Source organism: Mus caroli, chromosome 2, assembly GCF_900094665.2.
Source record: "Mus caroli chromosome 2, CAROLI_EIJ_v1.1, whole genome shotgun sequence".
Classification (NCBI taxonomy): Eukaryota; Metazoa; Chordata; class Mammalia; order Rodentia; family Muridae; genus Mus; species Mus caroli.
The window spans coordinates 27,782,831-27,799,520 of NC_034571.1; the positions used below are offsets into that span (position 1 = coordinate 27,782,831).

Here is a 16,690-nt window from a genome sequence, read left to right on the forward strand (position 1 = left end):
TGTGAGCCACCATGTGGTTGCTGGGATTTGAACTCTGGACCTTCGGAAGAGCAGTCGGGTGCTCTTACCCACTGAGCCATCTCACCAGCCCGCAATGGTGGTTTTTTCAGAGTGTTGCAAGCAAGTTCTTTGCTACTTTCCCTTCCTGGGATGTTTATTGTGTTTGAGACAGGTTCTCACTGTGCAGCCCAGGCTGTCCCCATACTCAAGAGCTCTGCCTGCCTCTGCCTCCTGAGTGCTGGGATTAATTGCTGTGCTACCACTCCTAACCCTGAGGTAGGTCAGGCTAACCTTGAACTTGCTATGTAGGTGAAAATGGGCTTGAGCTCCTGGTCCTCCTGCCTTCACCTCCTGGTTGCTGGGGTTACTGGCGTGCACCACCATGCACTGGCCAGTGCCCGATTTCTATTAACTAAACTGTAGCAACTGATTAGACCAAAAACCTTGTGGGCAGCATTGTAGCTGGGAGATGATTCAACCACAGCCAGTGTCACTTGTGAGGCTGAGACAGGATTGTCATGAGTACAAGGCCAGGCAGGCCAGGATATAAAATAATACCTTGCCTCAAACAAACAAACACATGCATACATACATACATAGAACAAACAGACAGACAAACAAACAAGGGGGCTGGAAGGATAGCTCAGCAGTTAGAAGCACTTGCTTATTCAGAGGACCCAGGTTCAGTTTCTATCACCCACTCACCCACATGGTTGCTCACAACCATCTGAAACTCCAGTTCCAGGGGATTCAACACCCTCTCTGGATGCTGCAGGCATCAGACATGCACACAGTACAGAAACATGATTGCAAGCAAAGCATATATATATATATATATATATATATATATATATATCGCTTTTAAAATTAAAATTGTCTTTATAAAAAACAACAAACACCCCAGCACTTGAGAGGCAGAGGCAGGCGGATTTCTGAGTTCAAGGCCAGCCTGGTCTACAAAGTGAGTTCTAGGACAGCCAGGGCTACACAGAAAAACCCTGTCTCAAACCCCACCCCACCCCCAAAAAACCCAACAAACAACAATAAGACCCAAAGCCTGCTGTGGTGGTGTACACCTTTAGGGTCAGTACTTGGGAGGCAGAGGCAGGAAGAGCTCTCTGAGTTCAAGGCCACAGTCTTGTCTACATAGAGGGTTCCGGGCCAGGCAGGGTTGCATGGTGCGACCCTGCCTTGAACAAACAAAGAAACAAAAAACACAGAAATGAAGGTATCAAGACCTCAAAAGATGAGAGGGAGATGTTTACAAATCAGAGGACACAAGGGAGAAGCTAAATGCAGTGTCAAGTCCTGGAGCAGGAAAACATATTATTGAGAAAAGAAAAGAAACCCAGACACAACCTAGAGCTTGTTAACATTAGTTAGGCAGTGCTGATCTTGGCTTCCAGGACGTTTATCAGCAGCAGAGACACAGAACAGGCAGGCATGGGGACTGTCTGTCTTGTCTGTGTACGTTGTGATTTTAAGAGAAAAATAAAAATAAAAATGTTTTCTTAAATTTCCCCAGGAGTCCTAATCGTCTGGATCCTGGTCCTATGCCATCCTGGCTTGTTCACGTGACCCAGTCTGACTCTCTTACAGATGCCGCCCCGGGACATTTAACCTGCAGCCCCACAATCCATCGGGCTGCAGCAGCTGCTTCTGTTATGGCCACTCCAAGGTGTGTGCTCCTGCTGCTGGGTTCCAGGAACACCACATCCGCTCAGACTTCCGCCATGGTAATTGTGCATGAGGTCTGCCTTCCTTGGCCCTGGCTGAGAATCTCAATTTGGAAGCTGGGATGGGGACAGCAACAGCCCTTCCACCATCTCCCCCTTTGGAAAGACGCCCTGTGCCCCACAGCCGTGGTGTGTAGGGTGGGAAAGGGAGTCACCCAGCATCTGCCACTGCCCCGGGGCTCCTTCCCCAACCACCACCCCTCCAGCCTCTTACACTTTACCATCAGGTAGCACTGGAAAATTGGGTATTGCTGCGGCAACCCTGAGTCCTGTAGGGCAGCCTCCACTTACCAGCAGGAGAGTTAGTCTCCTCAGTATATGTGAGTTTCAGCTTAGAATCTTGGCCTTCATTTATTAAGCACCGTCTGTATGCCAGCCAGTGCTGCTCCCTGTTTTAGGCAATCTCAGGATCCTTCTAGACAGGTCTCTCATTCGCAGTTTACAGACTAGATCCCATCTATCTGAGATTGGTTCTGGCTACTATGATTGTGTCTTTGGAACAAGAGGGTGTAACTCCAAGCTCTGCAATCCATCAGAGTCCAGATGCCCAGCAATCCTCCTTGGAACATTCCCCCACACCTGAGAGTTTAGTCTTAAAGACTGGACATCAATTTCAGGATGTCCAGTTACAGAGGCAGTGGGCCCTCTGCTGGACACCACACAGAAAGCAGGGTACCACATAGCAGTGATTGGCCTGAAACTAGCCAAAGGCTTCTCCTCTGAATCCTAAGACAACAAAGAGAGGGCTAGGGATGTAGCTCAGTAGATAGAGTTCTTGCCAACCTTGCACAAGGTTTGTCCGGGACGAGGAATCGTGGTTATGCCTCGGGAGACAGGGGCTTATGTGACCCAACTTGGCCTCAAACTCCCTCTGACTTTAGAGCCCTACTGGAACTTGTCACTGCACATCACTGTTGGGGTGAATATTCTGTGTTCGACATTTAGGAGCTGGTGGCTGGCATACCAGAAGCATGGGAGTGTCCGAGCATCCTCTGCAAGGGAGCCAGAGTGGGCTTCTCCTGGGCCTGCGAGGAGGGGAGGAGCTCTCAGCCCCAAGTAGGTAACAGTCAGTCTCCATTGGTCACACATCCCAGGTCCCCGCTGCTGCTAATAATTCAGATCTTCAGAGTAGGTGAATTCTGTTTGGTTGGTTGGTTGGTTTTTGTTTTGGTTTTGGTTTGGTTTGGTTTGGTTTGGTTTGGTTTGGTTTTTTGAGACAGGGTTTCTCTGTGTGGCCCTGGCTGTCCTGGAACTCACTCTGTAGACCAGGCTGACCTCGAACTCAGAAATCCGCCTGCCTCTGCCTCCCGAGTGCTGGGATTAAAGGCGTGTGTCACCACGCCCGGCGAATCCCCACCTCTTAATATTTTGCTAGAAGGATTCTTTCAGCACAAGCTTAGGGTGCCAGTCAAACAGGTGCTGGCGAGCGGCCATGGATTCGGTAGCATGGAACACATACATTTATTCTCTTTGTGTATTGGAAACCGGAAGCAGGGACTGGGCATCACGTCACAGGGCTGTGTCTCCCCTCCAGAGTCCACACCCTCCCCCACCTTCAGAAAAGCTGTCCTTCTTATGATCACAACTGACCTTCGTCTCTTCCTCCCTGGAGATCCCCTGGACCTTACTGGATAATCCAATAGACATCTCCTACTCTAGCTGCAGCTTAGTCCTTTTTGACCTGGTCAAATCGCCTCTGGTTAGACCCCAGGGATTATGCTTGGGGACACCTCTGGGTGTTATGACTCTTCAGTCAGACCACAGCATATGTAAAATCATCAAAATACTGTGTGTGTGTGTGTGTGTGTGTGTGTGTGTGTGTGAGAGAGAGAGAGAGAGAGAGAGAGAGAGAAAGATGCATGTTTGCGTGGAAGTGGGCACAATCATGTGTATGGGCACAAGTGCATGTGGAAGCCAGAAGTTGATGTGAGAAATCATCTGACATCTCTCTTCCACCTTGTTCCGCCTTGTTCATTGAGGCAGGGTGTCTCAGTCAAACCCGGAGCTCGCTGACAGGCCAGTCCCCCACTAGCCAGCTTGTTCTAGAGATTTCCTTGCTCTAGCTTCTGAGGCTAGGATTACAGCAGGCCACCATGCCCATTGAGCATGGGTTCTAGGAACCCAGACTCTGGTTCTGTCACTCTGTGTCAAGCACTCTAACCACTAGGACATCTCCCCAGCCCTGGCCTTGAATTGCATTGTGCTTGGATGGTTTATTGTTGCCATCTATGCAGATGCTAGGGGCTGGTGGGATGGCTCAGCTGTTAAGTACTCTGGTTGCTCTTCCAGAGGTCCTGAGTTCAAGACCCAGCATCCACATGGTGGCTGGTGACTCATGACCATCTATAAAGGGATCTGATGCCCTCTTCTGGCATGTAGGTGTACATGCAGAGTACTCCTACATTTGAATGATAGATAGATAGATAGATAGATAGATAGATAGATAGATAGATAGATAGATAATAAACAAATAAGAATACAGATGATAGAATCAAATTAAGCATATGGAGCTATCAAACCTCTTCCCTCTTATCTTCAGAGAAGTTCCTGGGAGACCAGAGACTCAGCTATGGACAGCCAGTCATACTGACCCTCCAAGTACCCCCTGGAGGCTCCCTACCTCCTATGCAGCTGAGACTGGAGGGGGCAGGTTTGGCTCTGGCTCTGAGGCCCTCCAGTCTACCCAGCCCTCAGGACACCAGGCAGCCAAGACGAGTTCAGCTCCAGTTCCTGTAAGTGTCCTCCCAGTCCTGAGAGGTGGGAGTGGGGTGGCAGGCAAAGTGGCCTTTGAGGGCTAGGCACACTGGGAGGCTCTGAGGACCCCAGCCTCTTGGCACCACCTGTCCCTACATCAGGCTGTCCCATTGATTTTCTGTCCTTTACAGCTTGCAGGAGACTTCTGAGGAGGCAGAGTCCCCACTGCCCACCTTCCACTTCCAGCGCCTGCTTTCCAATCTGACTGCTCTGAGCATCTGGACCAGTGGCCAAGGACCGGGCCATTCTGGTAGTATGATAACAGTTCACACCCTTAGAACATGGTCCATGGAGTTCCCCCAGCACGGATTCTGAGATTGAGGAATCAGGACACTTGCACAAGGCAACAGAAGTGTGTCTGAGGGCAGAGGCAGGGGTTGGACTGCCGGGAGCAGGAAGTCCTGGGGAAGAACAACTCTAGGAAGCCGGTTCACATCCTTGACAGAATCCTGTACCACCCCGTCCCTCATCTTCCTGTGAGCACTGCTCACCCTGCTGGCCAACAATGACATTGCACCTCAGCCACTTCATGGGCTGATCCGGATTCTAAATTCACCCAACTGTTTTTTTTGGTTTTGGTTTGGTTTGGTTTGGTTTGGTTTTTTGTTTTTTTTTTTTTTTTTGGTTTTGGTTTTGTTTTTCGAGACAGGGTTTCTCTGTATAGCCCTGGCTGTCCTGGAACTCACTTTGTAGACCAGGCTGGCCTCAAACTCAGAAATCCACCTGCCTCTGCCTCCCGAGTTTAAAGGCATGCGCCACCACACCCAGCCTTGACTGTTGATTTTAAAATTGTTCTTGAAGCCTGGCGTAGCAGTAATTCATGCCTGTAATCCCAGCACGTAAGAGGTCAAGGCCAGAGGATTGCAAGCTTGAAGACTGCACAGGCTATACAGCGAACACCCTGTCTCAAACAGTTGACCCCTTTGTATGCATGGGCCCCCTTGTGGGTTCTCAGGAAGTATCGACTGGACATGGATGCAGGTCCCCCCTTGCTTCTCATTCTGCAGGCCAAGTGCTCTTGTGTGAAGTTCAGCTCACATCGGCCCGGCCCCAGCGTGAGCTTGCCCCTCCAGCCTCTTGGGTGGAGACCTGCTTATGTCCCCAGGGATACACAGGCCAGTTCTGTGAATTCTGTGCTCCGGGATACAAGAGAGAAATACCTCATGGGGGTCCCTATGCCAACTGCATCCCCTGCACCTGCAACCAGCATGGCACCTGTGACCCCAACACAGGTAAGTCCCCAGAATCCCATTCCAAAGCTCCCTGAGCTATGCGGATATGGTGGCATGACGACTGGACCTCACAGATGGCCCTTGGGAGACATGGGCACTGGCCTGTCCTTGCCCTGTTCCCTGGGACTCCTCCTATTACACCAAAAGTCCTGACTGGAACCTAGGGGCCAGGGATTGTATGCACCTGAGGGGGCTTCAGCCAGCCTCTCTACAGGCGTCTGCCCACTCCTCCTCCTCCACCACCACACCCTGCAGGCCCTGGGAAAGACCCCTCAGAGCCTTGCTTCCCAGCAGGTGCTATAAGAATTACCAGCACAGACAGCAACAGGAGAAAGACATTCAGAGAGTCGTACAATGACAGGAGCTCATGGGTGTTCACCCAAAGCCACAAGCCAAGTGTCCTCACTGCTTCGTGACTGTAACCTTGGAAAAGTCACTTCTCTCCCTGAATGTCCCCATCTATACAGTACAGACAGCAGTAGTATACACTGCCCAGGCCATGGAGACAAAGTCCATGAAGGTCAGGAATTGTCTAGACATTTAAAAGAACAGAACGCTCTTTGCACTGAAGTTCAGGGGTAGCTGACGGGGTGGGCCGTGGGTGGGCTCTTTTCCTGGGAGAGATAGATAAATAATATAAAGGAATAAAGCCGGGCGTGGTGGTGCACGTCTTTAATCCCAGCACTCAGGAGGCAGAGGCAGGTGGATTTCTGAGTTCGAGGCCAGCCAAGGCTACACAGAGAAACCCTGTCTCGAAAAACCAAATATATATATAAAGGAATAATATAAAGGAAGGAATAAAATAGTCGTATCCCCTTCCTCCCTAATGTCTTCTCCTTAATTCCTGTAGACATGCAAGTAATATATTCTCCATTATTGTCCCATTTGTTTCCAAGTGGGGTGACCTCATGACCTGTAGGTGACAGAGCCACACCTCCCACCAGCTTGGGGAGGGGGGGTGGTGGCTGTCATTCAGTAGAGCTACTTCTCCTACCTACAGAGATACAGAAACCTCTCCAGAGGTCATGTGGCCAGGAGGCGCTAGGGGACAGACACAGGCCTTTTCACCTCTGTGTCACAGGCCTTTCGCCCTGCTGCCTCCCCAAGACAGGTGGGATCTCTGATACATAGAACATTATCCATGGCTCCTGTGCCCGGCAGACATCACCAATTGAGCCTAGATGAAGCCTCGCAACCCTTTCCTGGATAATGCTCCCTGCAGATCCTGTTGAGGAAACAGAATCTCCTCATGAGATGGAACTGATTTTTCACCCCCACGGAGCCCTTGACTTTGCCACAACTTTCCATTCCGTATAAGTTAGCCTTCGTCTGTAAAATGGGTAGAGCAGCTGGTCTAAGAATCAAGCCTGAGGGTGTGAGCTGAAGCAGGAATCCTCCCTGGCTCTGCCTACCTAGGGAATGAAATTCCCTTCCGTTCTCCTCACAGCCATGGCTGGACACTGCTGGTTGTCTCCTGTAGGGCCCCTCTTGGGTCCCCATGGTGAGTCACAACCCTAGGCTCTGAGCAGACTCCAGGGGTTGCTGGACTGGAGAAGGGGGTCTGTGGTGTCCTTCGTCTTCCAGTACCAAGAGTTGCCATACCAATAGCATGTACATACTATAGTTCCTGTACAGAGTGAGCCCCTGCAAGACTGGAAGCCTGAGCCAGGGTCTCCCTTTAAGTGGGGCCCTCAAGGTGAAGACAACACAGGAGCAGGGCAAGGAAACACTGTTGCTGTGCCTTTCATTGGTCGGGAGAGCTGTGAGATAGGAATAGTGAACAGTGTCCAATTGTCCCTGCCCACCCCTGCCCCCAGCCCTGGCTCTGCCACCCCATCCATCCACTCCTGCCAGCATATTTGTGGTGTGGCCTCTGTTACCATCCATCCCAGCCTCTAAGACAGGGATCTGAGGTGCAAGATGGCCACCCAGCCAGTAGGTGGCAGAGCCACACCTCTTACCCACCGAGGGGCGGGTTAGAAGGTTTTCCCAGCTCACACACACAAACCTTAAGTGATGGACATGAACCCAGGCAGTCTGGCTCAGCGGGATTTACCCCAAGCTCCTGTCTCTCTAGTCTACCAGTGTGTGTCCCTCAACTCCTCCACCAGGATACTCACTGTCTAGGGTAGCAGTTCTCACTCTGTAAGTCGCAACGTCTTGGCAAACCTCTATCTCCAAAAATCTTTACTTTACAATTCCTAACTGTAGTAGCAAAATTACAGTTATAAAGTAGCAACAGAAAAAACTTTATGGTTGGGGGTCACCACATCATGAGGAACTGTGTTAAAGAGTCACAGCATGCCAGTGGCGCTTGCCTTTAATCCCAACACTTGGGAGGCAGAGGCAGGTGGATTTCTGAGTTCGAGGCCAGCCTGGTCTAGAGTGAGTTCTAGGACAGCCAGAGCGACACAGAGAAACTCTGCCTTGAAAAACCAAAAAAAAAAAAAAAAAAAAAAAAGATTCGCAGCATTAGGAAGGTTGAGAACCACTGTTCCAGGGGCTTCTGGGCTGAGGTAGTGAACAAGTGCCTTGCTCCTTAGGGATCTGCCTGTGTGGCCACCACACCGAGGGTCCATCCTGTGAGCGGTGCATGCCAGGTTTCTACGGTAATGCCTTCTCAGGCCATGCTGATGATTGCCAGCCCTGTCCGTGCCCTGGCCAATCAGCCTGTGCAACCATCCCAGAGAGTGGAGATGTGGTGTGCACACACTGCCCTCCTGGTCAGAGAGGTGAGTGGCTTGTGCTTTGTTTCCCAGAAAGACCAAGCCTGAGCCCTGATCCTGCCCTGGTTCTAACAGAGGTTAGGGTATGACAGGTGGGACAGAACATGGTCCAAGGGTGGCAAGCATGACTTCTGAGGACAGAGTCTCCTTGTCAAGGCCCCAGTATGCTGAGAGTTACTGCAGACCTGGGGCCTTGGCCATATATAATGGAACCTTGGAAGGCCTATATGTGGGGTTTTAGAGTTGTTTTTAAAGTTGTTGGGAGGAAGCCAAGGGACCTGGGATCCTCACTGCAGAAAACCCCAACGCTGAGGTTGGCATGTCTCAAAGGAAGGCTCAGCTTGGGAAGTGATGCTGAAGAAACCAGACCACCTGAGTCTGAGACTTAGAGCACAGTAGACAAAGATCAAGGGCAGGGACCACATTCCTATCCCCTTGGCGCTGGGGAGGCAAAGGCAGGGGGATACCGGGAGTCCAGGAGGAACAGTGGGGCTCAGGGGTCCTGTCTCAAAACACAAGGTAGAGATTAAGGATGACACCCAACACTGATCTCCGGCTTTCACGCACATACACGTATGTGTACATCCACACACATGCACACTCGTTTGCCTGTACACACACGTGCGCACACACACACACACACACACAGGACTTTCCAGAGTTCAGGTTTTGGTGAGTATCTATCAGGCAACAAGAGGCAAACAGCCCTCTCCTCCCAGGTTCCACCCTTCCTGCTCCCACTCTCTGCTGCAGGGCTTCCCCCTCCCCCGCTCTTCCCTCAGAGGTGCGTTTAACAGCCTTTGAGGTGACTGCAATGCCCCACAAAGTCACCCACTTAAAGTGGACAATTAAACGGCTATCGGTATATTACATCATTAATTCTTTATCATAATAAAACCCATATCATAAAGCTGTCCTCCTTGGCCATCATTTTAAGCGTGTGATTCATTGGCCTAAGGGGCCCTGGCATCGTGGGCTGTTCCCTGCCACCATCCTCCCCAGTGAGCGCCCGCCGTGCCCACTGAGCTGTCATCTAAGCTCCCTGTCCCGCACCCACTCCTCACTACTATCTGATTATGTCTCTGAATTTGTCTCCTCTAAGTAGAAGAGAATGTTGTCCTTCTGAGACATTTAGTATATGGGATTAGTGTCTGCACTGAATGGTTTTGTGGAGTATCCTGCTCCCTGGGGGTTAGACTCTGTACCCACTGGCATCAGACTGCCCCTCTATTTCTTACCTATCCCCATTTCCTGACCCCCTCTAAACCCAGGCAGTGAGAGTGAACAGTGAGAGATGTTTGCAGGGTGGATGGGACATTCCTAAGAGAGGACATCACAGGAGCAGTTGCGGCTGCCAGAGGGAACCACCCCCAGAGAGAGGGCCTGGGTAGCTTACAGATCAACGATTTCAGATTTCCGCTAGCTTCTTTACCCACATCACCTCCTGGGGCCTTGGGAGAGAGTAGCATGCAGCTTCCCTGGACTTCTGAGTTGAGCCTGACCAAAGTCCAAGTGATGCTGAGGAAGATGCTAATAAAGATGCAAAGGATGATGGTGGACCCTGTGGTACCTGTTACTGCTGAGTGCTCTGCAGTTAGTGCTCTGCACAAATAACCTCATCGAGGCCTCTTGTGGAGCAGCTACAAAGCTCTCCTCACTATAGAGGCGAGGAGCCAGGAATGAGGAAGGCATGATGGCTTGCCCAAGGCCACACTGCCAGCGGGCAGTGCTCTAGTACCTGACTGTAGGCCAGCTTGAGCCAGAGACCCCACATAGCCTCAGAGGCTATATGATAGCTATACAGCCTGCTTGTGAGTGCAGCTGGCCAGTGCTCCAAACCTGCCCCTCCCATCCACAGGACGACGATGTGAGAGCTGCGAAGATGGCTTTTTTGGGGATCCTCTAGGGCTCTCTGGAGCTCCCCAGCCCTGCCGCCAATGCCAGTGCAACGGGAACGTGGATCTCAACGCTGTGGGCAACTGTGATCCTCATTCTGGCCACTGCTTGCGCTGTCTGTACAACACGACAGGGGCCCACTGCGAGCACTGTCTGGAGGGTTTCTATGGGAGTGCCGTGGCCACAAGGCCTGTGGACAAATGTGCTCGTGAGTGCCCGAAATCCTGGGCCCATGGGGTAAGGCACGAGAACCACTGTCCTCAACCCTCATTCGGGACCCAGACAGGATAGCTGAGAAAGCTATCAAACCAGCTGGCCCCTCTGCTTGTCTGGGCCGCCTTAGGCAGGTCTCTTGCCTTCTTTGTTCTCTAAAAAGCACTGGGATTTGTTCTCCCCTAAGGCCCCTTCAGTCCTGACATCTCATAAGCTCTCATCCCACACTTTTGCCCTACATTAATAATCCAGCACTTCTCTCATATCGATAGTTAGCACATGAGGCTGATGCGGGGATGGTAAGGTCAAGACTTTCATCTGCCCCCCTTTACCTGCCTGGGCTGCACTCAGCCTCGTGCCTGCCACAGGACCACAGCCTGCATCTGCCTGAATCAGGCTCCTAAAAGTCCTGCATCAGCAGCTCAGCTTTCACGCTGATCAGATGCCCTCAGAACCGTTTCTCACATGGCATCACCCACACCTCAGTGCCCTGCAGTGTGGACCCACCTCCCAGAAACCCCGCCCTGGCATCAAAAAGGGTGCTGCACTATAGTTCCTGGGAGAGCAGAAGTATGTAGCTCCAGAGATGGCTGCCAGGCTCTGCCAGTGATCAGGAACCACATCTCTGGCCTTGTCTCCAACCTGCAGCTTGAGGCAGACTCAGGAGAACTTCTGTAGCCCCACTCTTCTGGGCTGACATAGCAAATGGGCTGAGACTTGAGTTTGTCCCTTGAGCCTTACCCAAGAGGATCTCAGGAACCTGGCCTGAATAACTGTCATCTCTGGGGCTCCCTTGGCTTCCTAGATTCTGCCTATAACCCCTAAAGTCAAAGTAGATGATTCTAAAATACCCTTTCCTGCAACTCTCAGCCTGCAGCTGTGACCTGAGGGGCTCAGTCAGTGAGAAGACCTGCAACCCTGTGACTGGCCAGTGTGTCTGCCTGCCTTATGTCTCCGGGAGGGACTGCAGCCACTGCAGCCCTGGCTTCTATGACCTCCAGTCTGGGAGGGGCTGCCAGAGGTAGGGCATGAGGCTATGAGTGCCCCTGGGTGTCTTGCCGGGGAAAGAGAACACCATGGAGCCTCAGGGACAGGCCTGGTCTGGAATGTGCCATCTCAGGTCCATTTCCAGATACGCTGTGCCCTTCACCAAAGGGTACAAGAGCTCAGTCTCTCGGTATCAGATGCCCAGGAGGCTCTGCCAGCCCAGGAGGCAGGCCAAGAACTGCCCAGGTGGCTAGGTGGGCATGGGGCTGGTCTGCTCTGATTCTCATCTCAATAACACCTATCACTGGGTGATTTTTTTTGACCACAGCAGCACCTGAGACAGATGTCTCAGCTTCAAAGGAAGACCCCAGGGAAAGGCTGAGGGAAGTCTTCCTTGTGTAGCTCCTTGGAGCCTTCAATGTGTGTGAATTTCACAGTGACTTACCAGATCTGTAGATCTGTGCCCATGGTGGCTTGGGGTTGTTTTTTTTTTTTCCTCCCCTGTGTCCTTTGTCCCTGAGTACCTCTCCAGCTATTTGAGGTTCAGCGGCAGCCTGATCAACCCTCATTCTTGTTTCATTTCATAGCTGCAAATGTCACCCACTTGGATCCTTGGAGAATAAGTGCCACCCCAAGACTGGCCAGTGTCCCTGCCGACCCGGTGTCACTGGCCAAGCCTGTGACAGATGCCAGTTAGGTTTCTTTGGCTTCTCCATCAAGGGCTGCCGAGGTGAGCAAGCTGGGTCCTGGTGGGCTGTGGGAGAGCAGGGCCAAGGTCTCTTGCTGGGGAATGACCCACGAGAAGCAGGTATGGTGGGGAAGATGACAAGCTTCAATGCTGGGTCTGGAGAACTTGAGGTGCAGGAGTGTGAGGGATGAGGGGTCCTAGAGGTACCTCTAATGTGACCACTGCACCCTGCATATCTGCCAACAGCAGGTCACTTGTGAGCCAGTTTCTTTGCTTGTACAGCCACTGTTTTGGCAGTTCTGGGTCCCTGGGGACAGTGCATTAAATGAAATTGAAGAGGAGGTTGCCAGCTCTAACCTTCTGATTAGTCTTTGGCATGGACCCCTGGAGTTTGCATTGCAGAACACTCAGGGGTTGTGCAAATTCAGATTTGGGAGTGGGAGGTGAGTAGGGGATCACCATCGAGTCCCAAAGCTGGCTGCTCTCCTCCAGACTGTAGGTGCTCCCCACTGGGTGCTGCCTCATCTCAGTGCCATGAGAACAGCACCTGTGTGTGCCGGCCTGGCTTTGTGGGCTATAAATGCGACCGCTGCCAGGATAATTTCTTCCTCGCGGACGGTGACACAGGCTGCCAAGAGTGTCCCACCTGCTATGCCCTAGTGAAGGAAGAGGTAAGTTGTAACACCCAGATACGCCCACCTTCAGATCGATTTCACATCTCCATAGAGCACCAGCCCCATGCTATGGCCCAGAGGCTGCCTGGCCATCCACAGATCTCAAGCCTGTGTTCCCACTGGCCACCCTCTCCTAAGTTCACCCAGCCTCCTCATCCCAATCCACCTGGCCCTCATTTGGTCCTCTTGTCACATCCCATCCTACCCTCCCAAAGACAAGGTCATACTTGTCCAGCTCAGTGGGGATGGGATGACAGGCCAGACCAGGAGTCCCCTCCCCCTTTGTCCAAACAGAGGACAACTTTGGAAGGCTTAATATCCAACTCCAGAATAGCTCGTTCAAGCCTTTGAGCCTCCCGGGCCCAGTGTGGCTCAGAGAACACAAGGTGATGCAGAAGAAAGCGGTCCATCCTGAGCGCTAGCTCATGGGGCAGCAGGCCAGGTCCCTATGCCCAGCCATTTCCATTTTTGTAGGACATCATGCATTTTGCACCATTGGGTAAACTAAGCTACCATGTCCCCCCACCCTCACCCCCACCCCCCACCTAGAACAGTTTTTTTTTCTTCCAAATGAGTTCACAAAAGGCACAGAAAGTCTAGGCTCTGTCTGAGCACTGGAGGCTTTGGGTCTGAGGGCAGAGCTTGGGACCCAGCCCTCTGCTTAATGTGATTGCAAAGGGCATAGAGCCACGGCAGGCACCCATGTCACAGCTGGCTCCTGCTCCACACAGCTTAAATGCAGCTGCTGTGCACATGGGTGAAAGCATGAGCTCAACCCAGCACACACTGGCAGCACATGCCCATGGCACCTGCACTGTGTGCTGAGCCCAGAAACAGTGACCAGGACAGACAAAGCTATGCATGGGGGCCGGAAAAGAGCTTAGCCTGCAAGTTTGAGGACCTCAGAAACCAGGAAAAAGGGGGCATCATGGCATCCAGAAGCTAGGAAGGCAAAGACAAGCAGATCCCCTTGGCTTGCTGGCTGGTCAGCAGAGATCACTTGATGAGCTCTAGGTCAGTGAAGGATTCTGTTTAAAAACAAAACCAAACAAATATAACCCAGCAAAGTTGGTGTTATCCAAACAGGAACAATTTCCAATGTTGATCTCTGACCTCCATACACATATGTGTGTGCATATGCCCCTGTCCATGCAAACATGGACACACATGCACATATAAAAACACATATGCATACATGCACTCATTTGCACACATCTTCATGGGCCTCCTTTTCACTCCCTCTGTCCCTCCCTCAGTAGGGCATGGGTGTGGCTGGCATGGTGTCAGCAGGTACTAGGCTGTAAGAGTGGAAGTAGATGGTGAAGTTGGCAAGATGGGTCCTGGGGGCTGGTGAGCCCTTAGCACTGAGGTGCATGCAGGATAGAAAGGGGAGAACCCAAGGAAAGGATGAAGCAGGCCAAAGCCAAGGGTAATACACAGCACCAGGAGAGCCTGGTCTCACACAGCTTTCCTTCCCACTGTCCTCTGCAGGCAGCCAAGCTGAAGGCCAGGCTGATGCTGATGGAGGGATGGCTTCAGAGGTCTGACTGTGGTAGCCCCTGGGGACCACTAGACATTCTGCAGGGAGAAGCCCCTCTGGGGGATGTCTACCAAGGTCACCACCTACTTCAAGGTACAGAGGATGGCACACTGGGTGGTGAGGGGACTGGTAGAGGTGAGGGGACTATCTCAGGATAGTCATGACACCCCACAGGCCTCTCCTCCCATGTCCCTAGCCCATCTGTAACGACATTAACATGCGTCTCTGTCCCTGCCTCCTGCCCTGCACTGACTATAAGCTCAGGGAAACCTGGTCTGGCTTCACTCATTTAACCATTTAGCCACACACTTTTGCGCGCCTGGGGCGCTGTTCCAGGTGCTGAACAGGTGCAGTCCTCTGGGGTTTTGGTTCTCAGCCCGTTGGCTTGCTGCCCTGTCTCCAGCCAGTGCTTGGCACATTTCAAAAGAATTAGTAACTAAGAAAAGAAGACCTGTCATTAGGCCAGGTGGAATGTGGCCTTGGGATATGGAAACTTTGCAGAATGTTGAAACTGAGCTGATCACTCTGTACAGCTGCCTTTTGCAAGCAGCTGTGCTTTGGCAGCTGGCAGAAGGTGAGCAGGGCGAAGCATCAAATGAGAGGACAGTGGGATGGCCCCACGCGGGACTCAGTGAGAGTCACAGCACTGACTTGAGTTGGGGCACAACTACCAGCTCCTATTCTGGAGATGCCCACTGTGGTTCCAAAGGGCCTACAAGTCCCGGTTTGCCATCCCTGAGCCTCAACCTTTACAGCTATAAAATGGGCAGATTTCTCCTTTGGTGTACTGGAAGCAGGGGGGCAGAGTAGCTCTGGGGAGCCAGCTGTGCCCAGGCGGGTGGAGGTCTCAGGTGGAAGCTTGAGTGAGGGGCCTTTCATGTGGAATCTCAATCAGTGATCACTGGGTCACTGGCTTCCCACAGAGGCCCGGGGGACCTTCCTGCAACAGATGGTGGGCCTGGAGGATTCTGTGAAGGCCACTTGGGAGCAGTTGCAGGTGCTGAGAGGGCATGTACACTGTGCCCAGGCTGGAGCTCAGAAGACCTGCATCCAGCTGGCAGAGCTGGAGGAGACATTGCAGTCCTCAGAAGAGGAGGTCCTTCGTGCAGCCTCAGCTCTCTCATTTCTGGTACCATGATCCCCCAACCCTGCTTCCTCTGGAGCCCATGTAGGGGTCTTTGCCCCCAAGCCCTGTCCTTAATCGATTGCCCATGGTTTGATGTTACCGGCAAACTGGCTCACACTGGGTCTCTCACTGACAGAGAAAGGCACAATATTGACACCATTCTCTTTTGCCCAGTCAGCTACCCGGCTGTAAACCTTGACTTTCCAGGACAAGCCTTAGCTTTTCTCTCTGCTCCTTAAGGCAAGTCTTCAGAAAGGATCCAGCGCACCCACCAATTGGAGTCACCTGGCATCAGAGGCCCAGATCCTCGCCAGAAGGTGAGGTGTGGAGCTCCAGGGTATGGGGGACTGTGTTCCTTGCTCTTACTGTTGACAGAGGGGGTGGAGCAGTCCTTCTTGGACAGGCTCCAGTTGTCAGGGTTAGCCTCTAGGAGCTAGGACCAGATGAGCTAAGGGCTGCTCAGTGGGGCGGGGGAGTAGATGTGACCAGCATAGGAAGGGGTTGGGTGAGGTAGAGAAGGAGGTGCAGATGTGTTGGGGAAAAGCTTGCTCAATGGACCGAATCTTGGCATCTGGTGGCTTAAAAACACACACACGTTTTTTTAAGATGTAGTTCACAGGGCCTGGGGAAGTGGCTCAGTCAGTTAATTTACTTATCACACAGGCATGAGGACCTGAGGTCAATCCCCAAAGGCCATGTCAAAAGCCAGCTGTAACAGGTGCCACTGGCTTGTAACTTCAGCAATAAGGATGCAGAGATACTGGATGCAGGATGCACCATAAGGATGTGATCCTGGGAGCACACTAGTTAGCCAGTCCAGCCTAGTTCCCAATGAGAGACCCTGTCTTAAGAACCAAGGTGTGGGGGGGGGGGGCTGGTGAGATGGCTCAGTGGGTAAGAGCACCTGACTGCTCTTCCGAAGGTCCTGAGTTCAAATCTCAGCAACCGTAATGAGATCTGACACCCTCTTCTGGTGTGTCTGAAGTCAGCTACAGTGTGCTTATTTATAATAATAAATAAATCTTAAAAAAAAAAAAAAAGCTGGGCAGTGGTGGCACACGACTTTAATCCCAGCACTTGGGAGGCAAAGGCAGGCAGATTTCTTTTTTTTTTTTTTG

General features: G+C 52.0%; 1 protein-coding gene across 2 annotated transcripts in view; it reads left to right on the forward strand.

The window, feature by feature from the left end:
• Lamc3 (laminin subunit gamma 3) overlaps nt 1–16,690 on the forward strand; it is a 60,706-nt gene that overhangs the window by 22,720 nt on the left and 21,296 nt on the right. Inside the window, exons 8-20 of one of the 2 annotated variants that reach the window (XM_021186157.1) lie at nt 1,600–1,736; nt 2,682–2,792; nt 4,276–4,468; nt 4,622–4,740; nt 5,498–5,722; nt 8,266–8,454; nt 10,307–10,552; nt 11,428–11,578; nt 12,132–12,274; nt 12,725–12,903; nt 14,398–14,539; nt 15,370–15,575; nt 15,813–15,889. In XM_021186157.1, the coding sequence (XP_021041816.1) occupies nt 1,600–1,736; nt 2,682–2,792; nt 4,276–4,468; nt 4,622–4,740; nt 5,498–5,722; nt 8,266–8,454; nt 10,307–10,552; nt 11,428–11,578; nt 12,132–12,274; nt 12,725–12,903; nt 14,398–14,539; nt 15,370–15,575; nt 15,813–15,889 (2,118 nt within the window). Of the gene's footprint in view, nt 1–1,599; nt 1,737–2,681; nt 2,793–4,275; nt 4,469–4,621; nt 4,744–5,497; nt 5,723–8,265; nt 8,455–10,306; nt 10,553–11,427; nt 11,579–12,131; nt 12,275–12,724; nt 12,904–14,397; nt 14,540–15,369; nt 15,576–15,812; nt 15,890–16,690 lie in introns of both variants that reach the window. The other variant, XM_029474612.1, reaches the window with a different exon arrangement.